The 26,008-nt window shown below is 40.9% G+C and overlaps 1 protein-coding gene across 2 annotated transcripts in view; it reads left to right on the forward strand.

Annotated features, from left to right (window-relative positions):
• The window catches only part of TRPC7 (transient receptor potential cation channel subfamily C member 7), a 105,810-nt gene that overhangs the window by 45,993 nt on the left and 33,809 nt on the right, over positions 1 to 26,008 (forward strand). For both annotated transcript variants that reach the window (XM_083428809.1, XM_083428810.1), the window contains exons 4-5: positions 20,237 to 20,401; positions 25,095 to 25,311. In XM_083428809.1, the coding sequence (XP_083284935.1) occupies positions 20,237 to 20,401; positions 25,095 to 25,311 (382 nt within the window). The remainder of the gene's footprint in view (positions 1 to 20,236; positions 20,402 to 25,094; positions 25,312 to 26,008) is intronic.

Genomic DNA, 26,008 nt, shown 5'->3' on the forward strand with positions numbered 1-26,008 from the left:
AAAGCAACAGCCTGTTAAAAGCATGGGAAATTACTTTGTTCTAGTCAGGGCATTATCAATGCTTCTCCGTTGCGAGCATGTGCTATGCAAATTGATAATTTCTTTCTTTCCTGGGCCTGGGTGGTTCAGATTAATTATTTGTACAATGTACTGTGATGGAAATTGGGATACTGTAAGTGGACTGTAGAGATGTTCCAAATTTTGTAGCTAACATCTGTTCCCTCCTTTTCCTCCAACTCCCACCACCTGCTTAGTTCTGCCTCTCGACAGCTGTGGCCAGAGACGGTCTCTTCCTGTTATCAAAGCAATTAGTTCAGACTCCAATACTGCAGGGTCCTCCATTTTAATTCTCCTAGAGAGATCCTGTGTTTTTCCATCATCCCCATTGTTGGATTTGAGGTAGTGTTGCTTTGGAACAGAGTGGGTTGGGGAAATGAACGAACCGGGATTCACAAGTACTGGCGCCGCAGTGTGATATTTGCAAAAATAGGAAGAAATTCCCTACACTCATTAAATTCTGATGAACATTTACTAGGGAGGACAGTAACTCAGAGGCTGAGTACATCATTTGCATGCAGAAGGTCCCATCTTCTATCCTTGGCATTTCCCATTGAAAGGATCAGATAGCAGATGATGCAAATGATCCCCTGCTTGAGGCCCCATCACAACATGATGGTTTTTAAAAATGCAGATAGCATCTGCAGGAGGGCACCAGTAATTAAGTAATTAAGCATGGACAGGGAATTTAACCCTTTCCTCCGCTACCACTCTCCTGAGGAAAATCCATCCCCTGAATTTGCTTTGGGAAGAGCTCCCCCATAGGCACCGTTGGAGGTGCCCCTGCCAATTCAAATGGCAGCTTCAGAAAAGTGATTTTCCCCAGGACAACAGCAAAGGAGACAAGAAGATTAAATTCTCTCTCTCTATGCCTGCTCTGATCTTGATTCAACCACTCATTTTGCAAGTCCTAGACATTCAGAGGGAATGGGTGGATTAGAAAGTGGGCTGCTGGGTGAAGGGAGTAGATAGGAGAATGTGTTCCAAGACAAATAATTCTTCTTATTAGCCTTACAAATTAATTTTAAAACTATTGTGCAGGTAGCAATCATTAAAAGTTGTCCTGAGTCCACCCGTTGCTGCAACATTTTTTATGGGTAGCAAATCACTTACAGGAATCACACTGCTTCAGTTCAGAACCCTTTAAGAAACTAACTGGAAGTTTCATAGCCATAACTCTGTCAAAGTGTTTGTACTGTTTTTAATGTTGGTTTCACTTTGCGAGTTGCTTTTGTGTCACTTTTTGTGCGGAAAGTTGTTATTATTGTTTTATTTATTAACTGTATGGAGATACTCTGCATTACTTCCTGCATGGATGCTGATACCTTTTTAAAGGTTATGTACTGGGTGTGTAAGGACTTTAATGCCCAAAGCACATTCTCAGGAACTTGAACAACCCATTACATGTGAGCTGCCATTATATAGCAATGCTTTCTCCCAGATGATTCATCCCATTCGCAGAACTGTACCTGGGTGCTTGCATATTGAGGCTTCACAAACTCAGCTCAGCATCCATCACCTTCTGGATTACTTTCAGTGTTGTTGCAACATTGCAGGATGCTCTGGAAAGTGGCCCAGATTACAGGAGTTTTGGCTTGTGTGTTTTCCTAGACGGCCAGTTGGAAGCACATTACTCTAGCTAATACACTTTTTTAGATGGCTGGTTGCTCTGCCTAATGAGCAGTGGCAATCACTGCTGGTTTTAAAAGCAAAGCTGACTCAGAGAAGAAACTGTGGGATAGGCTTGCAAAAATAGTGACCAAATCTTAAGAGATATGCAAATTGGATTGGATCATATCTTAAGCTAAGCAAATTGCACAGCACCACTCCAACTAAAACAGGGCCTGTTTTTTGGCATATTTGTATCACACTTTTCCAGTGCAGAGACTTTATCTTTTTCCCTTTGGACTGGTCTTCTATATAATTGCCTACATAGCTCACAGTATGTTGGCTGATACCTTGGTGCTGATGCACTGGGCCATGCTCCCAGTGGTGTGAAAATTCAGTAAACTAATAGGCTGGCCATCAAAAGAAGACTAACTTTATTGCAGAAGTGTTTGGTAGCAGGGTGAATGAGAAGCATCCATTTGTGGGCACTTTCTCCTCCATCTGAACGTTGACAAGAACTTCCTATAGGCAGAGAAATGGGGGCCCAATGTAAAGACTGAATGAATGTCCTTCAGTCTAGCCCCAATGCATTTGGGTGCTCTTACTGCATGCTGTCAAATGGACTGCCTTGTAATGGACAGCAATATTTTACAAAGTAGCACATGTTTTATGATGAGGGTACCGGTGATGGAATTTTGTGTTGGTTGGACTCGCCAGCTGGTCCCACTCTCACATGCATGGTTTCTCCCACAATCCACTGGTGTTCTCTGACCTTCCCATTTGGGAATTGCTCTTTTAAAAAAATAGGTATGGCGAAATAACCTTACTATCAAAAGAATCAACTATAGCGGACATCAGAGGCTAAGAAGCGGTGGGTACGACTTTCACTGAATTAATTGGCCTTGTGTTCTTTCATGCACTGCTTCTCACCAGTTATGAAACAATCCCTTAAGTACAAAGAACTTTGGGCATGGGTCTAAATGTTGCCGAAATGCTGAATAAGTCATATTCTCTTTTCAGTTCATTTCTCCCACCAGTTGTTTATCAGGCTTGCCTTTAAAGGCACATCAGTAGTGAAAGCGTTCCTTCATAAAATATGCCTGCTGTTTCTGTTCTGCCTGCTCAGCAGTTGCAATATCAAAGGAAATTGGGGAGGGTGTTCGTGGTGTTTGTTGTGCTATTAAAGAGCAGTACACATTTTATGACAGCCATGAAGTTGGTTCAACATGTAGATCTGATAACTTTTACCCATGCTATGACAGATCTTCCTGTGTGCGCGTGCGCATGTGTGTTTTAAAGCATTATCGCCTGGTTTGTGAGGTGACCACTGCAGAAAAACCACCTGAGATATATAGAGTAACATAAAGCAGTCCTTGTATATTACTGTCCTATTCTGAAAAGGATCTGAATGACTGCTTGCCTGAATACACCAACCCTTCCACCCTCAATATCAAAGTCTCTCTCTCTAGCTTAGATAAGGAAAAATAGTATCAAATTTCATTCAGGATAAATATAAATTAATTTGAAAAAATGCATTTGATTTTCAATTCAAGACTAAGTAGTATCTGATTCAAAACTTCCACAGAGGCATTTGTGTAACTGCAGCAACAGAGAAAGTAGGACACTTGATTGATGTGAAATTCAACCAAACAAGATATTTCTCTCGCCACAACTGCTACTGTCTGCTTACCAGAAACGCTTGGGGCCATTGATATTTTCCACACATTTCAACCAGCCCTTAGTCTTATTTATTTAATTCATCTATACCCTGATTCCCCTTAAATTTTCTAAACTCTGTCTTCATTCAAAACAGGGCTTCTGGGGCAGTGTACACAGAAATCAAATATCAATAAAATATTCCATTTTCTAAAGCATATCTGTACCTTCATTGGTTCAGCAGCCAGAATTTCAGGTTCAGCCTAAGTATTTTTTAAAAAAATATTCCACAGGTCTCATGCTCCTGTTCAATAGTTTTTCTTTTTCTTCAAGAAATATAAACTTGTTATGTTGCAAACATCACTTAGTCTCATCATTTTATCTTAATTTATTAGTTTGCTGGAACTAATTCAGCGAAAGGAAAATCCTCAATGTCCAAATGCCAGATCATAGGTAGCCCATATTTGACTGAGTGGATATTTCGCTTCTTCTGCAGATGTGAATAGAGCTGCACAATGTAGCTTAGAGCTACCTGAATACTCCACTAGCTCATACAAATCTGTCATCCTGAATTTCCATGGGAACCGATCTATTTAATATTCCAGCCACAGTCTGCATTGATTCATATCTTATGTTGTCCCATTCATTCCATTGCTTATTTTCACAAATGTTCTTAAGGACTCCAGAGGCTTTCCGGGATATCAAAAGAAATGTCATAATTAAGTCAGCTGGCATAGATAAAGAATGCCGTTTAATAAACTGCATTGCTTATGGTGATAAACATCACCTCAACCCAGCATGGATAAAATACCTGTTGAAGCCAGGTTTTGTACATAGATCCTGTTCTGGATTTGGGGTGACAACAAGCTAAGTCATAGTTAGAGAAAACACACTGAAATCCATGAACTTGCTATTTAAGTCAATTGTTTTCCATGGATCTCCTCTGAGTATGGCTAATATTTGATGCTAACCTGTGTCTTCAGTGTGCGAGAGCAGCATGCATGCGTGCTCTTGCTAGATTAGGTCAATTTGCTTATTTATTTCTATAAGGCATTTCTACCCCACCTTTTATTCAAAAAGGCTGTCAGAGCAATTTGCAAAAATTTGTGCTATCACTGCTGACCACACTTCATTGAGTATAGTGTGTCAAATCTATGTGCCTCTTCTCCACATTTCACAGGAAATTGCCAAACACCATTGGTCCCACCATCTCAGTGAACTAGGTTATCTTGTGTCTATCTATCTATCTATCATCTATCTATCTATCTAATCTATCTATCATTTATCTATATCTATATCTATATCTATATCTATATCTATATCTATATCTATATCTATATCATCTATCTATCTATCTATCTATCTAATCTGTTTATCTATGGTGATATCCAATTATGCTCATTTGCAAGTGGAACAGATTTCTGTGGAAAGGACAAAAGTTCTTTTCCCTCTTATTCCCCTCTTCTCTCCCCTATCCCCCTTCTAATATCCCCTTTCAAAGGAGAAAAGGAACAGGAAAAGTAGGTGGCAAGGCCACTCCCAGAATTTCCTTAAGAACAGCTGCAACTGCATTCCATAATCAGTGTGTACACTAAGTTTCTGGAAGATTCTATTCAGCGAGAGTTTCTTGTATTTGAAATTCAAATTTCAATGACTCACGCGCCTTTTTTTTTTTTTTTTTTTTTTGCCATTATGCATTCCATGGGCATAATGAGTTTGTGATGTACGAGTGGTCTTAACAACCTGTGTGTGCAAACCCATTGCCAGGTTTAAGGCTGAGCTGCAAGCTCTTACTGGTGTAAGCAGTAGATTAAGCAACCATCCAATGCTTCATCTGAGTAATGCACGAAAATGTCCAATGGCATTATTTTATTCACAGAAGGCTTTTGGATCCAGGAGAGAAGAACAGAAGGGCTGGAATCAACTTCACTGATTCACCCTTCCTGCTGCAGCTCCATTTGTTTCCCCCCCAAAAAATCTGCCTCAAAGGGTTGTGGGACAGAACAACATCATCAGAGGTGCCTGAGGCTTCTCTGATCTAGTGGGGATTCTTTTTACCTACTCTAGATGTATTCTTCAACCTGTCATGTATGCAGCAAAAGTGGATAAGTGGTGGATATTAAACTGGACCATCCACACATTAGTTGCTCAGCAATGCTCCCCTACATTATTGCCATCTGGGGGAGCAGTCTTGTGCTATAGTGCAATAAAAGTGGGGGAGGAGGGAAAATAACAACCAGACAACCCCGAGCATTTGTGGTATTAAAAGGTTGCAGAATTTTAGTAGGAAGTTACAGGACAAATGTAAACAAAGCAATATGTTTGTTCCAATACTTTTGCAGGCACATATAAAGTGGGGTCCCTTTCTCTCCTCCCTTCCATTCACAGAATAACAGCTGTGTGTAGTTTGTATCTTACCTCTTTTATTATATAACTTTTATTATACCTCTTTTATTATATAACATTCTAGCCTGCTTAGTCGTTAACGCTTCCTCCAGCAAAAGCTGTCTGATCCAGGCAGCACTGCTAAGAAAGAGGCCTTTAAAGCTGATGATATTCCACCTGATAATCATTGAGTTAAAGATCCTCTAAGATTCCCCCCCCCCTTCTGAGCTTCAGAGCATTTTGGAGTTGCTTAGGCATCATTTCAAGATTTTCCCTACAGCCACTGGCAATCAGTTGCAGTCAACTGTTGCGTGCTGTGCAGTGAAAACATCCTCTGCAAGATCAAGAGAGCAACTCAGTGTGATGCATTAAAGAGGAAGTTGGGCTGGGAAACCATCTGTGCGTTAGTCTTCCTGCGTGCAAAGGTCTGGCCAAACCATGACTGATATCTGTCTGTTAGGGGTGTGCAATGGACTCAGACAAATCTCAAATCCTGAGGCAAAACAGCATGGGTGGCTTGCCAGAGGTGAAGTATGATATCTGTGAGGTAGCACAAAACAAAGTAGAACTTTGTGGCACTTCAGTGATGTATACATTTAAAATAATGCTGCAGACAAGCATCTGCTAAAGGTGAATAACAATGTTTCTAAGCCTGCCACAATGCCAAGGTAAAGTGAAAGAGCTCTGCTTGACTGACAAGTCAAGCTTGTAATTTTCACCCGGAAGGTGAAATATCAGTTGCTTACAAAATACTAGAGGAGACAAAATAATTCATTTTCTACCTACGCCAAGTCTTAAATGGATGCCTCTACATGAAAATCAACTGAAGCTATCCTGAAATCTGGCGGAAATTCATGCCATTAGGAGGGGCACCCTTGTTGGCAAATTCCACACACAAATTCAAATGCTGTAGAAGTTTAATTTTTAAAAAAATAATATGCAAAGCACAAAGGCTTCTGAAACTATTAGCCCATAATTTGGCAGGCCATATCCACACTGGACAAGTTAGTAGTCCTGTAGAGTTTTTTCACTTCTGTCAAAAGGGGGGAAAGCTTTAAAAAAATTCCCAGTGATGAAATTGTGGGAATGAAGTAGACTTGGATGAATCCCAAGCTGAAGAACTTGCTATGAGGTGCCTTGGACCTACACAAGCCATTTTCCAAAGCATCAAACTGTGGTCTGAACTCAGTCTTGTGGCAAGTTGCATACTCTTGTTAACTATCCTCTCTATCTATTTACACACCTGTTGAGGCTCGAAAAATATGATATAAAAGTAAACTGCTTTTCTTACAACCAAGCAGCATATAAATTTTGTTAAATAATTTTTTAAAAATCTAAAGGCAGCAATATTGAAATACACAGAACTCATTTCTGTGTCGACATGCATAGAATTGTACTGGATGCTGCTGTTTTGATGTATTATTTCCATAATTTGAGGCTCTGCATTCTGCGTGGCTTCCAACAGCCTTGAATTTCAAAAGATTAGAGGAAAACAAGAGAGTAGCATTCTGTTTTGTTTTTAGTATTATAATCTTCTGGAAACACTAAGAGGGGCTTGACACAAAGTGCGTTCAAATCAGCAGAAACTGTTCTACTTACGTCAATACTCATCCCCTCCCCCCACCATGACCATATTTGTTTATTCCATAGATATCTGCTTGCTGTAGGAGCTTATTAGCATCTCTTTATTACCCACTTTATCAAATTCTTGGCAAAAAAGTAGGTTTACTGGTGAGTGTTCTGTGCTTTATAATTTTAGCACTCTAAATGATAGTGGAGAATCCCACATATAAAAGAATTAGTATTATATATTTCATATAATGCATACATACATACCTACACACACACACAGAGAGAGAGAGAGAGACATACACACAGCTGACACTCAGCTTGCTTCACTTGCCATTCCCACCACTCTCCCACCAACCCTCTGCTCCCTAAGCCCCACCCATTCCCATTCCCCTTATTCTTACTCCTTACTCCTCATCAAAGCCCCTCCTTACTCCTTGCCCAAGCCCCCTCCTGTATGCCCCACCCCTTACTACTTGTCAATCTCAACAGCTCACATGTGCCACCACACTGCCCTTGCTGGCGCTGTGGTCTAAACCACTGAGCCTTTTGGGCTTGCCAATCAGAAGGTCTGTGGTTCAAATCCCTGCGACACGGTGAGCTCCTGTTGCTCTTTCCCAGCTCCTGACAACCTAGCAGTTTGAAAGCACACTAGTGCAAGTAGATAAATAGGTAATGCTTTGGCAGGAAGGTAAACAGCGTTTCCGTGCATTCTGACTTCTGTCACAGTGTTCTGTTGCATGAGAAGCGGTTTAGTCATGCTGGCCACATGACCCGGAAAGCTGTCTGTGGACAAACGCTGGCTACCTTGGCCTGAAAGCGAGATGAGCGCCACAACCCCATAGTCACCTTTGACTGGACTTAACATTCCAGGGGTCCTTTACCTTGTTGCTCAAACTGCCCCACTGTAAGCCCTGCTCACTCACCCCACGAGCTACCTGTCTCTATTGCTTTCCTCACCCTGCAGCCTGTCACCAGCATAACGACAGACCAGTGTGTAAACACACATATGCACACACATTTCCAATACTCACGCCTCAGATTAACATCATTGGCTATGATACAGCCATTGTACCACTATATATATATATATATATATAGTCTCAAGGCAGGCTCTGATTACTTCCCACATATTCAGTAATAGTATATAGATAAGCAAAGGTTTAAAAAAACAAAGTCCAAGCTATGAATTATTATTATTTTGCTTTTGTCAAAATGCAAGTACATCCAGTACTATAGTGAGTAGATGAAGTATCATGAAACATGGTCTCTATCTTTATAAAACACCAAGGGAAAAACATCACAAATATCACTAAAATAAACAATCTGACCTTTGTGGAAGGAATCTGTACTTTCAGCTTGCCTTTTCATGCAGCTGTAACTGCAAAAAAACCCTTGGGACTGTGGGTACATCTTATCTGTACAGATAAGAAAGTGATTTTTGTTGTTGTTGTTCTTGTCAAGAAGTAGCACAGGAGCAGCTTTTTATACACATCCTGAAAAGTTGCTGTTGCGTCAGATAATGGAAACAGAAGAAAAAGCCCACAAGGAACTTCAAACAATCGTCCCGCCAAAGGCCTACCTCCAACATTCTAGCCCTACTTGAGTGTTCTACTCATGGATCAGAAGAACACACATGGGGCTGTGATGAGTAGCCCCTCCTAATGGCATGTGTGTGTATGTGTGTGCAGTGCAAACATCTGACAGAAAGGCGATCTGGAATGTGGTCTGGAACCCCTGGTTGCCCAGGGTTCTGGATCATGTGTTCTGCATGCATGGAGTCTCCCTCCCTCCCTCCCTTCAGATGCTTGTACTGTACATCAGATGCCAGGCCAGGAGGGTTAGTCAGTAGAGCTTCTGGCTAGCATTTAACTGTGACTGGAATGCCGCCTCACAAGGGCCATTCTTTCAGCAATGGGAGGTGTGGTTTCAGCTGTTCCAGTTCTCAATAGGCAAGCTTTAAACTCTCTCATTGAAAGCAATGAGCAATTGGGCTCCTGGGCAGAGAGGGGGCATGTGAACAATTGTAGGATGGAGAAGAGAGGCCAACTCAGGACACCTTGACTGGAGGCAGTGGTGGCAGCTGCCTTCTTCCTTATCTTTAAACTGGATTTGGATTGGACAGCTCTTCAAACAGAGAGCTACATTCTGTATAGTACAGGTCTGGAGCCCCATTCAGTTGAATGAACAGGAAACGCCCCCCCAGAAAAAAAAATTGCAGCAGAACTAGTTTACCACATTTTGAAGTGAGTGAAATGACACACATTAACATCTGAAGAAGCACGCCGTTCAATTAAACAAGTACAGAGTCTAAAAATTCTTAACAGCAGCATTACCCAAGCCCCATCCCCCCCCCACCTCCCCAAAAAACTGGAGCCAGCACTGAACATAAAATCAATGGTGGCGGGGATAATTATATTATTTATTGGATTTTCTTCCAGACTGGGTTACAGCAAAATAAAAATGCAAGATTAAAATCAGTTAAACACATTATGGAATACCTTGGATTTATGTTGTAAGTATGAAAAGCGCAAGCCATTTTGTAATGAAAATGTGTTTTCCCCTCCCCAGCACTTTTCGTTTAATACAGCCCAGTATGGAGCCAGTAGTCCTCCTTGGGAGGTGAACCATTCATCACCTTCATTCCAGACGTGAAGTGCACCTCTTTCTATGCCACCAAATTGCAGCTCTCGAGAGCCCAGCTCCAGCTTCCCACAGCTGCCAGTACAATTCTTTGCTCACCACGAAAGGCACAGCACCTCTCTCAGTTTAATTAACAGCTAGGCACATAAATTGGTTTTGGGGAGAAAAAAAATTAATAAAATTTAAACAGTTCTCCAGATGGCTTTGCAAATTCTATTTAAAATACAGAGCTGATTCAGGAAACGTCCCCCCCTCCCATAATTTCATTATTAATAATTAAGATTGGGAAGATGCTCCAAGCGGACGACTGCCTGCTCCATTAAATTTGGATTTTTCACTGCATTGGTCACACAGTCAAGATGCCTGAACCTCCCCCATCCTTCGTGGAAGCCTCTGTTCCTCCCCTCCTCTCTCAGCATGTTGGAGGACTGGCTCATTTATTGGGTGGGGAGGGTGCTTAGTCACTTCTGCTTCAGTCTCTTAGCTCAGTTTGCATGTTTCACAAAAGTGAAAGAAAATACAGTGGCCAAGGAGAGGCCAGGCATACGAAAAGAAATCAGTTCTCTGATAGCTGCAGCCAGGAGGGTAAATAAGCTGAAGGAAGCAAATTCAGGTATCTTGTAAAAATAAACAGAAGACATTAGAAAAACAACAACTAATAAATAGCAGTAACATATGAAGAGCCCGACTGGATCAGACCAAAGATCTCCTTATGTACCATTCTGTCCTCAGAGGGGCCATCAAAATGCCTATAGGAAGCCCATAAGTGTGTCATGAACAGAAGAGCATTCTCCCCACTCATGACCCCGGAAACTGATATTCTGAGGCATACTGCCTTTGATACTGGATGTCGTACACAGCCATCTTGGCTAGCATCTGACCCAATACATAAATACTGGGGAAAGGGCAAAAATGAATAATTTGGGAACAAATGCCCACACCCTTCTGTTTAGGCTCCAATTGGCAGGCAAAGTTCAGATGCTACAAAGTGCAGAAGTCCGTTCCTCTCATTTTCTTCACAGAACAAGGACCCAACAGAGCCAGGTTTAGGAGTTCAGTCGCATTGAGTGCAGAGCCTCAGGGGTGCCAGCAGGGGCACTGCAACTATTATTTAGAATGGAGCATGAAAGGTGCTGAATTTTGGCATTGCTCTCAGCCTTAGTTCATCCTGTTCCAAGATCTCTGGGCTTCATGTGATCTGGCCCTAATCCCAGCTCATTTAAGTAACTGCCGCACAGTTAAAACTTTTCAACAACTGTATTGTAATTTGCTTGCATAACTATGCACCCTTTGTGCTTTCTTGCCTAGATACCTATCTTTTCAGAGTCGACATAAATAATCACAATGTCTTTACTGGCATGAGTATCTCATTTAGCATGTTATTCACATGTGATTCATTTTATTTGAATTCTTAAGCTTCCTTTTTGCTCACTGCCCATACAAAGGGTTCCATGCCTTATAGGGAAGGGAGAAAGCTATTGAAATAAAATGGCAACCTTGACAGACCACAGATAAAAAATTTGATTACTAAAGTTAAAAGGATTAATGAAACCAATTAGTGGCTCTTGCGGAGTGTGTGACCTGGGCTGCTCCCAATTTAGTCTACATATATTTCTCCAGGAGCAGCAAACCCTTTAAAGTATGTTCTTTTCATACTGTGATGCTAAATTAATGTGAATACAAAAAGCAGAAGGAAAACATTCTGGCATTAAGAGTTAATGGAGGGTGAGATTCCAAATCTTGTATATTTACCTAACTCGGGGTCAAACATAAAGATGGGCAAACCAGGCAAATAACTGAGGCACTGTGTATATTTGGAGAACCACAACCCTGTCATGGACTACCCTCTCAGCTATTGCTTTATTTCTGTAAGCATTTCTGACTTTCTCTAAGCAATTTGTATATTAATATCTTGGTCCATAGCCCCAAAAACAATTTATAAAAGCAATGTCAACACAAAATTAATGAAAAGTAGCATAAAGCCATATGCCAACAAAAAATCAGTAAACAACACTAAGAACCAGCAAGCAGAAGTCAAAAAAGTAATCTTTTAAGAAGTAAAACCATGGAATCTTAAAAGCTGGGGAGAAGACAACGGCCTTCACCTGGCACCCCAAAACTTTGAAGGTGGAGAGAGAGCACTCCATAGCAGTGGTGCCACTCAAGTTATTCATCCTCATTTCTTTTGCTAAACTGGATGGTCACACTGGTGTGAATGTTCAGGAGGAGGAGGATATAATGCAAAAATGTAAAACATTTCTGCCTGTTCAACAGGTAGTTATATGAGTGTGGGTGACTGTGATATCAATTCGTTCATTCATTTGTCTGTTTGTAAAATGCCCCACCTTTCCTCTCAAGGGGCCTTAGGATGGCAAACAACAAAGTAGCAAACAATACAATTAAAAATAAAATAAAATGCATTTTATATACATATAAACATTTTAAGAACTGTATCACATTGTTCACTTTTGCCATAAAAGGGAAAACAGAATGAAGTAGAACACTTCAGGAAAGTATGTGGGTTCATTTTTCACTAGCCTCCAAGAATGTTCTGGAACTTGGTAAAACCTCACGGAACCTTCCAGACTTTCTCAGAACAGCATTTTCCTTGAACCTCCTGGAATGCCTTCACCATGCCCTCTGTGTTATGTAAGGGCAAGGCATTGCCAGCCAGCCAGTGAAATACAAAAATGAAGTCAGAGCTCAGCTGCAGCATTTTGAACTTTGTTCACTTGCTGTTTTATTGACTAAAAATGCCACTGGCCAATCGTTGGATCTCACTGGGGCTGTGCTTCACTGAGTGGGGGCAAAGACAAGAAAAGTAACCCACTGAACTGATGAACTGTGGTTAACATTCTTAAGGTGAGGCCAACTGTGGCATTATTTAACTCTGGCCTGTCCAATGTTTGTGCATAGTTCCTTTTCTTGATGCTAACACCTATCAGTTTCTCTTAAAATTCAAAAGCTCTTATAAACCTAGAGGAAACTTTTGTTTATATTTGCTTGTGAAGGTTATGAATTAAAACAGACTGACAACTCCAAGCATGCAAAATTTGCCATCTTATATGAAAGGGATAAATAATGGGCTCAAGGCTGTGTGTGGGCTACAAAGGCAAGAAAAACATCGGGTATTCAGAAACTGAACAACAGGCAGCAAAAAGCACACAAGTCTGTGTGAGATGGTGGCTTAAAGTTATGGAACACTTTTGACATAACCTGCTGATGCACTATGCCTGCAGAGAGAAAGGAAGATGAGAAATGTGCTCTCTTTTTTGATGTGCCAAAGCAAGGCCAACCATATTTACCCCTATTCTCTACATCATACAGTCTGCAGTTTTTAACCATGACAGTTTTGTACAGCAAAATGCTGTGTGCTCATAATTATGGCGCATGTGCATAGGATTGTAGCCAAAGTGGTTGACTTCCTTCCTTTCTTTTTGCATCAAGGTCTTCACCATAAGATGAAGACTTTCATTTTGATGTTTTCCTTATAGTGTTCCTTTGTATGCTTACATTCTAAATAAGCCATTAACAGCCTCTTTTCACATTTTCATGATGTCAGTTTCTAGGAAAGGGAAATAGCTAAATAAAGTAATTATTTGAAGACCCTATAGTTAATACTGCTCAGTTTTGCAACAGGTTACTGACTCATTCTTTAAAAAGGAGAAAACAATGGGGAAAGGGGTTGACTGCCAGAGCCTAAATTTGTTAAACTTTTCAGTCCCTTCTAATTTTATTCCAGTCTAACAAACCACCAACCTTTGTTTTGTGAAGAAAATATGTTTCCATGAATTTTAATAAACATAGATAGGACAAAAATCCCTTCTCACTTTCCATTTCATAGTTGTTTTTGCTTTAGCTGTTCCTACATACTACTAGTGTTGAAGTAGATTAAAATATATGATGAATTATAACAGAACCAGTCTTAGAGTACCTTGCTGCCAAATTCAATCAATTATTTTTCTATTACAATAATTATTGGAACATGCAGCATGTTGAGAATAGCTTGTACTCTCAAATTCAGTTAGCAATGACTAGGGGCCTCCAATTTAATGAAGCCCTGCAACTATAAATAGATGTGCCTATTCTACTGTGATTCACTGCAGTTGTTGGTATGCTTACCATTCATGTCAGTTAATAATAGGTACCTACTTGCCTGGGTTTGGCCACATTTCTTTTTGGTCCTCTGCTCTCAGTGCTCTAGCAGCAGGGAAGGGAAGAAGGATTTATTGGGATGAATGAGTTTCAGGCAGATGGGAGGAGGTTTCAATCCACGAAATCAAAAGGCTTTCACATTTGTCAGAGAAAAGCTCTCAGTTTCAATTTCTCCTGGTTTTTCATTCTCCCAAACTTTTCAACATCAGTTTGCAGCTTTGTCTTGTTGTTTTTAAAAAGCCCGTCATGAAAATTTGTCAGCATTTGGATGCATATTTCTCCCAATTTACACATTTTTAGATGCCATTTCACCTAATACACACATTTTTGCAAAGCAATTTTCCCAGCTATAATGCATTTTTGTATGTTATTTTCGCTAATATGTGGGGTGGGGGGTGAACACAATGCCCTGGTCTATGCATTTGTGTACACTACATTGCAGAATTTGGAGAAGTATGAATTTCAAAGGAGGGCAGCATTTTGGTTCACAAATTGTTTCAGAAAGTATGCATTAGGTAGGATCACCTACCTAAGTGCTAACAGAATTGAATTTATCATTTATCCATACCCAGCACACCCCAACCCAGCTGCAGAACTTCCCCCAATCCTGAAGCTGGCATAGTTAATTCACCCTGATCACCACCATTGATGGGAGGCAAATTAAGAAGGGGGGGGGTGGAGAGAGAGAGATACTTGACATAAAAATAAATAAATTCAAATGTGCTCCACTTGTTTTTAATGTTCATTTTATAAGTCACTTTCAGTTTCACTTTTGGGGAGGAAAAATAGTTCATTGTTATTATTACTATTAATTCAGGAACATTTGAAGGCCCAAATGCAGCCCACACCTGCCATATTCCAGCGCAGGTAGTTTAGTGTGAAACTTATCTGCTACTTAGCTGTCTCTTCCTTGATGTCCCTTCCAGCTTAATATTCTGCTGCACCATCAGCTGTCGGTGAGTCTGTCATCTGGATGCTACCTTTATCAGACAGTCACAGCTATGTCCAGGTTCAGAGATAATCATTCCTTTGAAATCAGTGCCTAAAACTCTATTGATTTTTATGGAACTCAATCATATACCCACAAGAGTCTATAATCATTTGAAACCTCACACCATAAATGCTACTATTCTATTTTTCTACCAATGTACTACTTATAGCCGGCTGCAATAAATTCACAAGTTAGATTTGCTGTTGTTCTCTGGTGTTCAGTGTCTTTTTCTCCCCCTGAGATATCATTTATATAGAGATGTGTCATACTATCCCTGGGGCTTGTGTCTCTGAACACTTTTTCCTTTAAAAAAAAATAAATCCTCTTGAAGAGCCGTAATCTCCTTTTGCTTTCTCACAAAATGCAATAAACTATGATAATAACATTTTCTTTATCTCTCCTTTTCATTATCTTTATCTTTAATCATGTCGAAAGATTATTAGCAGTCAGTCACATTATATGTGGTGCAGAGATGGAGTCACTCTGGGGTAAAATATGTAAAAGGAAGAAGCTTTATCTCTTCTAATAAAAACTCCTTTGTGAAGCTGTGGTAGATTTGTCATTAAGAAACCATGCTTTGATACCAGGCAATTTCATTTGTGTTCAACTAGATTGGAGAATGATCCCAACTTTATGGAAGAAAGAATTAAGAAGTATATACCTTCTGAATGTCAGCAAAAATTATATCCCCTGGGCTCATGTATCTCATATGTTATGCATATCACTGGACAAGTGAGCTGTCATTTATTTCTGAGAGAATCTGTGAACAGCTTAATGGCTTGGCGTTATGAGGGGAGAACTTGACATTATCAGGGCAAAATTGTGGTTCCATTTGCAGAGGTAACAAGATAAGGGAGCAAACCTCCTGGGGAGCACTGAGGGCAATGCTGGCCCTCAAGGCCATTTCTGCCTTGCCCCACATCCACTGAAGAGCAGGGACTGTCTTTCCAGTTAAGTGACATTTGAGTAAACTTACCTGGAGCATCAAGCCCCATGAGTGGCAGACTGAAATGTTTCATTGGTGGTTACAACAACCATCAGAGGCAATTGCCTCCAGAAGGTTCTCTGTTAGAATGAGAGTAGCAAAGAGCAGTGCCTCTCTATTGACCTGTGATGGGTGGGCAGGTTTTACATGAAAATGTTTTTTCTGCTATGGTGGCTCTCATTATTTTTTGCTACCATTGCATTAATTAGGGTGGGTGTGCCTGATTCTTCTCCTGCATTCTGCTAGTCTTTAGGGTGGACATGTCCCCATTAACAACATTGACTGGTGGAGTCATATAAATGGGGTGGGTGGGTGGGTGTGGGAGAGAGAGTGAGAGAGATCCCTTGCTTATTAATTTAATCTTTGTGAATTTGGTATAGAACTATTTTTTCCTGTGCATTGACTATGCGGCTCTGTTAGCTGATTGCAGTATTTTTATTAATTGTTTGTATTTTTCATAATATTGTGTTTGTATGATGCTATTAGTTAGCCTGGGCTTTCTTTTTGAGGGAAACCCCCATAATTTTACAGGTAAAAACATTAACAAAGATGATGGTGACCTAGGCTCACTGCCAGCCAGATATGGAATCTAAAAGAGAGGTGATTTGCAGAGTCAGATTTGCAGACAGAATCAGCCGGCAAGGACAGGGTTAAGCACCACACTTACCTGTTGAGTCTTCACTGCAGGTACCCTCCAACCCCTACAACCTAGCTGGAAATCCTGTATTTCCTTCCTTGATTAAATAAGACACTCATTTAGATTCCAGCTTCCTGCAAAGGAAATTGTATACCAGGTAATCAATAAATAACAGCACTAAAAAAAAAATCAATAAATATTTCAATAATCATTTCCACTGGACCAAATGTGATCCAATTCCTGTGGGAAAGCACTAGCCCAACTGATGGTTAGCTAGTCAGCAGCCTTATGCTGCTAGATAGTTTGTCCATTGCTCATGGAAGGCTACTTAAGATTAAGTAATCTCTTTCAACCCTATTACATAATAACTATTCTGTTGCATTGTTCTATATTGTTATATAGGTCATGCTCTGTTTTAATGACATTCACAGTTCTCCAGCTGTAGATATACACCCTCAGCTTGCTTTTGGAGCTCAAATTAGACAATATTTAATGATTCCTAAATGTGAGATGTCATATCCCCTCTAGGAGGAGTTTTAACATTTAAACTAATAAGCAGTTCGTTTGCTTTGTTCAAAACATTTTGGACTCTAACTGCCTTTGGCATTGGTTTGATTAAATGCTGATTTAATTGTCTGCATTGTGCCTACAAGAAAAATGAAAAGCACGCAGAGGTTTTTTATGATGGTTTTTCTTCCAGCAAAGAAAATGAATAAATGGTGGTGGACAAAAGGGGTACAGTTATCTGCACGCTGACATCAGCACCATACTCTGAAGTTCCAATGAAAATATTAGACAAAGAGATACCAGGGACCAATGCCAAGGGCTGGTCAAGGGTGGTTTCAAGCCTCCCACTCTGCTCTCATTTGTCCCCTAACTCTTGTCCCACCCAACCTATGTGTTGAGAAGAAAAACATAATCCAAAGAATATACTGCCATAGGAACCCAAAGAGTAGACAGAGCTGCAAGTACACAGCAACTACTATATTCTCTAAGGGAAATAAGGGGTATATATTTTACATGCCTGCAAAAAATAGGTGCTGGTGGATGTAGGAGGGAGTATGTAGACTGTTCCCATTCAATTATGGTTGCAGTGGTACCTTGGTTCTCAAATGCCTTGGTACTCCAACTACTTTGAACCCAAACACTGCAAACCCAGAAGTTAAGTGTTCCGTTTTGCGAACTTTTCTCGGAAGCCAAATGTGCTCCATTTTGAGTGTTACGCCTCCGTTTTGAGTGCCACACTTCCGTTTTGAGTGTTACGCTGAGGTCTGTCTGTTTTTGCTAAAAAAATTTGCATTTTTGCTTTTACAGCTCTTTTTTGTTTTGTTTTTTGTGGCTGTGTGGAACCTAGTTCAGCTACTGATTGATTGTGTGACTGCAGTACATTGTTTATTGCTTTCATTTTATGGATCAATGATCTGGTTAGATAGTAAAATTCATGTTAAATTGCTGTTTTAGGGGTTGTTTTTAAAAGTCTAGAATAGATCATTCCATTTTGCATTACTTTTTATGGGAAAGCATGCCTTGGTTTTGGAATGCTTTGGTTTTGGAACGGACTTCCAGAACAGATTAAGTTTGAGAACCAAGGTACCACTGTGTTTGCTTCATAACCTGTTGGATATACCAGTTTCACCACAAACTGGTACAAATGGCATCGTGAAACCAGAGGCGCAACACGCATGATGAACTGCTTTCTGTGAATGTCTCACTAAATTGGAGCTGCCTCTGACAATTTGATTTCAAGTGCCCCCAATGTAATTGTGTATTTGTGTCAATGAGGGCCCCGTTCCTGCCCCTCTCCACCTGGCCCAGGGTGGGGCCTGACAGGCCTCATAAGGACTGCTGTGGCTCCTGTCCAGCAATACTAGGGTATTTTGTTGGGAGTTTTTGCTGTTGTTGCTGATATTAACTTTTTGTAGCTTAATTTTTATGCGGAAATTGTTCTGTGTGGTTATGTAGTTTTTAATGTGTTTTATTTATTTTTATGACTACTTTGCTATATTTGTAATTAGGTCAATATTTTCATATTGCAAGCCACCTTGAGCGTTGTTTTAACTGTGGAAAGGCGGCATACAAATAAAATGATGACGACAATGATGACTATGTTCTGACAAGGATGCAATATTCTTTCTACCACAGCATTGTAGACTTTCACAGGCTTCTTAGAAGGCAGCAATATGAGATCAGAATAAAAACAATAGACCTCTGTCCATCTTTTACTAGATATTCTCCAAGTCCTCCTTATTGTAAGCCTCGGAATGGGTCACAAAAGGAAAAGGTTCTTGGCATGCCAGTAGTAACCATAGAAAGGCAGGACTCTGGACACCTTCCAACCCTTCAAATTCTGTTCACATCCTGCAGATCTATTAGCAAAATTTATGAGCAGTTTTGGGACTTCCATGGGAATGAATCTGTGCATTCTCTGCTAACAGGTTATGCTGCTCTTTTGAGTTGATTACTGGTAGAAATTAAGAGGAGGAGCAGGAGCAGTAGTAGTGTTTTAATTTATTACCTGCCTATAACCCTGAGCTCCCAGCATGGGTTACAACTTAGAATGACTTAAAATCACAAAAATATGGTGGGTAAAGAGACTTGTATTCAGCTTTCCCTGAAAAGTGTATTATGAAGATGCAGAAAGCGCATCTCTTATAACGCTAGACTACGGAGCCATCAATAACACTGAAAGTGGATTCAGGAAACAAAGAAAGGAAAGGCATTCATAACTAATGAAATTTCTGATTTTTACTACAGTAATATGGAGTGATGGCCATTAGTCTAGATGCTTTTCTATAAAGCTTTCTAAGATAACTTCCTTAACATTAGCATTCACACCAGACTTCTTCAGCGAAGCACTACAAGAGATGTTTTAGTGTGTTTTGAAAGCTGAACACAGCAGGATTGCAGCTGAGAATACAGTCATAATGGGAATACTTTAGTACTTGTGGTTTTTTAGACTGTGGCTTTTTGAACGGTGAATATATCCTGAGATGGCAACTTAAACCGTCGCTATTGATACTGATCACTGTTGGATATAAGAGACGAATCTGCAGAGATAATGGGAGTGCTTTCAAGCCAGTGTAGATGTTGCATATGTTCCAAATGGATTATTGCCAACAGGTTGTGTGTTTTTTTAGGACTCACTGGATTTTCTGCAAAAAGTGTTTATCAGAATTAAAATGGGGGGTGGAGGTGACTAGCAATTTGTTGCTAACAATGCTATGTGGATGCTGCAAAAAACTTGCATGGATGAGGAACACTGTTCCACAATAAACTCCTGTCTGGAAGTACCCTAGATTTAAACTTTTTGAACAAGCAATGTTTTGTCTGATAAGACATAGATGATGAGTGTTACATGAATGGGCCTAATCTCTCTGTTTTCCAGGGATTTGTTCTCTGCCTTTGCTACAAGCTTTGAATGTTTAAAGGGGGCTCTGTTTCTCTGTATATTTACAGCTTCATCACCCCTGTGGTCAGGGGACTCATGCTATTTTCTTGATCAGCTCTTATATTCTTCAGGCGATGCTTACATTCATTTTTCCTCCTGCAGTTTGTTGCCCATCCCAACTGTCAGCAGCAGTTGCTCACCATGTGGTACGAAAACCTCTCAGGCTTACGCCAGCAGTCCATTGCTGTGAAATTCTTGGCTGTTTTCGGAGTCTCCATCGGCCTTCCATTCCTTGCCATAGCATATTGGATCGCTCCCTGCAGCAAGGTACAGATTGGTTAAGGTGCATGTTTGTTTATCATTACTTACACACTGTAAATTCCTGTGGGGCTTGATACCAAGGCAGATGCTTAACTAAGACCACAAACAAATATTGACATCGCGGTTGTAAGAGGGCTAGAAGAAAGTCTCAAGGGTTTCCTGTGGGGTGACAAAGGGATAGGAAGACACCAGCCAGCCAGCTCTGAAATTGTTTTGAAATTTGTTCCCCAAAGTGCTAGAGATGAGGAGAAGAATGCTATTTAGAGACAGGTGGGGAAAGCACAAATAAAAATAGGAAATAAGGGATGGCATAATGGACGTGGGTGGCACTGTGGGTTAAACCACAGAGCCTAGGACTTGCCGATCAGAAGGTCGGCGGTTCGAATCCCTGCGACAGGATGAGCTCCTGTTCCTCAGTCCCTGCTCCTGCCAACCTAGCAGTTCGAAAGCATGTCAAAGTGCAAGTAGATAAAGATGTACCACTCCGGCGGGAAGGTAAACGGCGTTTCCGTGCGCTGCTCTGGTTCGCCAGAGGCGGCTTAGTCATGCTGGCCACATGACCCGGAAGCTGTACGCCGGCTCCCTCGGCCAATAAAGCGAGATGAGCGCCACAACCCCAGAGTCGGCCACGACTGGACCTAATGGTCAGGGGTCCCTTTACCTTTACCTAATGCCAATTTTACTAGTTATTAGGAGTCATGTGTGGATGCAATTTTTGAAGAATCAGCTAAGAAACCTTGTTCCTGTTGTTACTACTACCTGCACATCTCCTTAGGCCGGGTAGCCCAGTAACTAGATGACTGCAGGTTTCCTATCTGTCCCTTAGGCCTAATGACTGCTATCAACCCAAGCTGCCACATGCAGTACATTTAAGGGAACTGTCACATGAGGAAGGTGACACTGTAAGGCACTGTAGGTGACATGGTGCCCTCCAGATGTTATTGGAATACAACTTGCATGATCCCCGATCATGAGGTTAATGGGAGCAGTGGCGGACTTTGGACTCTTAAATTTCAGTGGCACCCTGTGCTATGCTAAAATTCAATGTGCCCCCCCCCCCATGTGCCTCTCGCACTCTGTTCCACAGCATTGATTTTGGCACCTCCTGCAGGGCAGCGCCCAGCGGTACCGTAAAACCGCCTCTGACGGGAGTTGGAGCCAAACTGCATATGGAAGGCAACATTTTCAGTGTAGTAATCACCCAGGCATGGTTTGCATTTAACAAAATGAAAAACAGAGACAAAAACCAGACAGTAACTGAAATCAAGGCAGCAACTGAAACCTGCTAAGCCACTCATGTCCAAGCACCAACTGAACAGACATCAGTTAGAGAGATATCCAGAATATTAGGTTTTGGGAAAGGGAGAAGCGTTGAGATGATTCTGAAGGTCTGAGGTTCTGCATTATTTATCTTCCTACAAATTATATTTTTATGAAGTTTTGAAAGCTGTCATTCCAAGGACAATTTCCACAGCTTTCATCGGACTAACAAAGAAAATAAAATATTGATGCAGCCCTGATCGAACATGGAATTTTTGACATCACTGGAGAAGAGCAGTTATATTAAAAGGAGTTTCTATGCAACCTTATTTCCGTGGCAATGCATGCAGTACTTTGATTGTGTGATGTGCACCTGGGTCTCTGCTGGTGTATACTGCAATCCAGTGTCTACTTACCTACAATTCCCACTGAAGTCAGTGGGCATTCTGAGTAAACATGTATCAGATTCCACAAATCCAGAGATGTGCTGCTTCTGCATATAGCTGCTTATACAAATAGTATCAATGTTATCCCCACCAACACCACATACACACAAAAAGTCATTAGGGCAAAGCAGCAGTTCTTCCCTATATTGTTGTAGGTAGACACTGCAGAACAAATGTTATGAAATAAGAAGCCAGAGTGCCTTGGCTAGAATAAATTCTAAGCACTGGATTGACTTTTCACAATTATGTAAAAACGTAAACCACAATTCCAATAATGTAAAAACAAAACCACAAAATGCAGTAAACCACTGTCAAAATAAAAATAGTTAAGATAGCACCTGAAAAGTCTAGAAAGCTGGAAACTGTAAAACCAAAACCAAAACAAAGCACCATAGTTATACCCATTCTAGAATGATTATTCAGCCAAAGGCCTTCTTAGTCTTAATTTAAACAGGTGCCTAAAGGCAGATAACATTGGGGCTTGGTAGATCTCAGTGAGTTGGGGTATTTTACAAGTTTTGTTCTGCAGGGAGAAAGGGATGTACGTTAGTTTGGGGGATCCTTCAGGCTTTTCACTGCCAGCAGGGTTGAAATGAGAGGAAAGGTGTTTTTTTAATATTAACCAGTCTATACGTAATATAAAATTCTCAAGAACTTTCCTCAGGACAATATTTTCTGTACTCCATATGAGAATATCCATCCATAGGTGTTTGGACCTTTATGCTGAGTTGTTTATGCAAAAATGTGCTTCAAATTATATCAACACTTCGTGAACTTGCTATGTTAGTATTGTGGAAGCTAAGTTTCAGGTCTGGCAAAAGTATTTGTGTGTGCTTTAAGCTTTAAAAGAGATGTTTTGGCTTCAAAGAATCCTTTGTTTATATGATTAAAGTGAATATAGAAGCACTTTGGAAATATTGGGATAAAGATAATATATTTTGATCTCACATTTGGAGAAAACCATTTAAGTCTTTATGAAGTCCCCTAGGTTTTTCAGAAGTGTGACAAGTTTGTAAATTTGTTTGTAGTCTTTTCTTTCTTTCTCTCTTTCTTCTTTTTTTAAAGATAATATTTCTCTCTTGAACAATTACTGGTACATTATTGCAAGAGTTTATCGGCAAAGTTGAAACTTTAAAATGTTGAAACCTCATAGTGAAAACTTGTTACAATGTGGTGGAGTGGGCAAGGACCAAAGTAGATTAAACAGCTATGGATCAATTTGTTTTAACCTAGATATGCCCCACTCACATACAATGAGAGAGATAGGAGATTAACAGCAGAAAGAGACACTTGGGTGAGGACTATAAAATGCTTTCCTTTGTCCATGGCTTGAAGGTAAAGGTAAAGGGACTCCTGACTGTTAAGTCCAGCCGCGAATGACTCTGGAGTTGCGGAGCTCATCTCGCTTTATTGGCAGGGGGAGCCGACGTTTGTCCACAGACAGTTTTTCTGGGTCATGTGGCCAGCATGACTAAGGCGCTTCTGGCGAAACCAGAGCGGCGCACGGAAACAGTGTTTACCTTCCTGCCAGAGCGGTACCTATTTATCTACTTGAACTTTGATGTGCTTTCGAACTGCTAGGTGGGCAGGAGCAGGGACCGAGCAATGGGAATTCACCCCGTCATGGGGGTTCGAACCGCCAACCTTCTGATCGGCAAGCCCTAGGCTCTGTGGTTTAGACCACAGCAACACCCACATCCCATGGCTTAGTAACCTGCAATCTCTCCCTCCAAAGGAAGCTGCCTTATATGGAGCCAGAGCATTAGTCCATGTAGCTCAGTACTGTCCAGACTGACTGTTAGTGATTCTCACGGTTTCAGGCCGGTTTCTCTCCCATCTCTATGTGGAGATGCCAGGGTTCGATCCTGCGACCTTCTGCATGCAAGGCAGATGTTCTACATCTGAGCTATGACCCTCCCTTTCTTTTCCCATGTGACCTCACTTCTAATATTACAGTTTCACTGGGGAGGAAAAATGTGCAGGGACATTTGTTGTACCTGTTGAGAGATACAGAAGAGGCAGTAGGAGGAATTAGGCATCCCAGTCCATCCACCGTTTTTGCTCTTGAAATCAAACCCACCCACCTCACACTTCCCTTTCCACATGATATGGGCAGAACGCATGGATTGTTGATCACATATGTAGTGTTTAGGGATACTTCCAGCATTATTGCTTAATTAATACTGTTTATTTGATGGGGGTTTTTTTAATCTGGCTTTTTAGGGTGTTCACCTAAAGCGATTTCTTTGCTTCATCACCCAGGTGGGAGATATGCATGTGTGTCCATTTTAGGCACACTGATGCCGTATTGTTTTAGCATTTTTTTGGACTTTTCAGTGTACTGAATACGTTAACATTCTTTCTTCTATTAGATTCAGGGCCTCTAGTATATGCTTTTAATAGGGTTGCCACACATCTGTGACTTCCCGGACATATCCAGAATCCAGCTGTCTTTAGCAGTGTCCAGGCAGAAATCTGAAAAAATGTCTGGGGGGAAATGTCCAGGAAAAAATGTCCAAACTTATGGCAGCCCATGGCAACAGTGCCATTTTTGTCATATTTTTTTAAATAAAAATAACTCAAAAACGACAAATAAATTGCGACTTGGCCCCCAAAAGCTAAAAACAACTCAACAACTTTGCCAAAAAAAAAAAGCTTGGATGTTCACCTTTTGAAATATGGCAACCTTTTTGAAATATGGCAACTTTTAGGTCCCAGGAGGTAATGACTTCTGGGCGATCCTTATTTTGGAAATGTCACATGTACAAGTGCGTAGGTACCATCAGCAGGACTGTGTTAGAATACCTGTAAGTGAAGTATTTGTGTTTCAAATCCATTACTTAGACGTAGATGCCACTGAAATCTATGCCTTACTCTTAAATAATGCCTTCAGGCATTGAAATTGTGCCATGTAAACCTGAAGAAAGTCTTGCTTTTCTTACGGCAGAAATGTTGAAGTCAGCTTCATGGCTTTGTATGTCCTTTGTCTTCAGCTGGGACAGACACTCCGGAGCCCCTTCATGAAGTTTGTGGCACACGCCGTTTCTTTCACCATTTTCCTTGGACTCTTAGTAGTGAACGCATCGGACCGATTTGAAGGAGTCAAGCTGCTACCCAATGAAACTGCCATGGATCATCCCAAACAAATATTTAGAGTAAAAACAACACAGTTCTCATGGACAGAAATGCTCATCATGAAATGGGTTCTAGGTAAGTGGAAATGCAATCACCTATTGTTCTCGTAGGCACAGGTCAAGGGGACCCAGACCGATGGCAGTGAAGAGCAGAGAGAAAAGACAGGTCTAAAAGCTGGAGCTCAGGGATGCCTCTGAAAGGGGCCTTCTCTGTGGAATCTTTCATCCCCTGCCAGTAACATTACATCAGAGGTACCTCGGTGGAGTCCTGAAGATGTTGTTGAGCTACAGCTACCACTCTCTTTGATCATTGGCCTAATTGGAGCTAATGGGAGTTGGGCTAATGGGAGCTGGAGGCCAATAGCATCTAGGAGGGGCACAGATTCCCCATCCTTGGTGTTTAAAATAAGACTATTGCCAACAGGAATTATGAGGAAGGCATGAAGAACCAGTGGTGAGGCTGTTGGCTAAAGAAGTGAATTGGTATCTGCCCTGTGTGTGTCCATGCGAAGATTTTGGTACCCTGCTCATAATCAGAGAAATCTTTATCACTACTGCTCCAGGCACTCTGGAATAATGTTGGATTTTATTCATTTATTTATTTTTATCCGACTTTCTAGAAGAGTGTTGTTTGATTTTCTCATTTAAATTGCTTCTAGGAAGTTATACCATTCTGTTTAATAGCTTGCCAATTCTGATACAGCTTTATGAATGTTTTTGAGGGCTGATAACGAACAGTGTAGCTCAGCTCAGTTGCATTTGTTTTGAGCAGT

Source organism: Podarcis tiliguerta, assembly GCF_965153285.1.
Source record: "Podarcis tiliguerta genome assembly, chromosome: 2".
Taxonomy (NCBI): domain Eukaryota; kingdom Metazoa; phylum Chordata; class Lepidosauria; order Squamata; family Lacertidae; genus Podarcis; species Podarcis tiliguerta.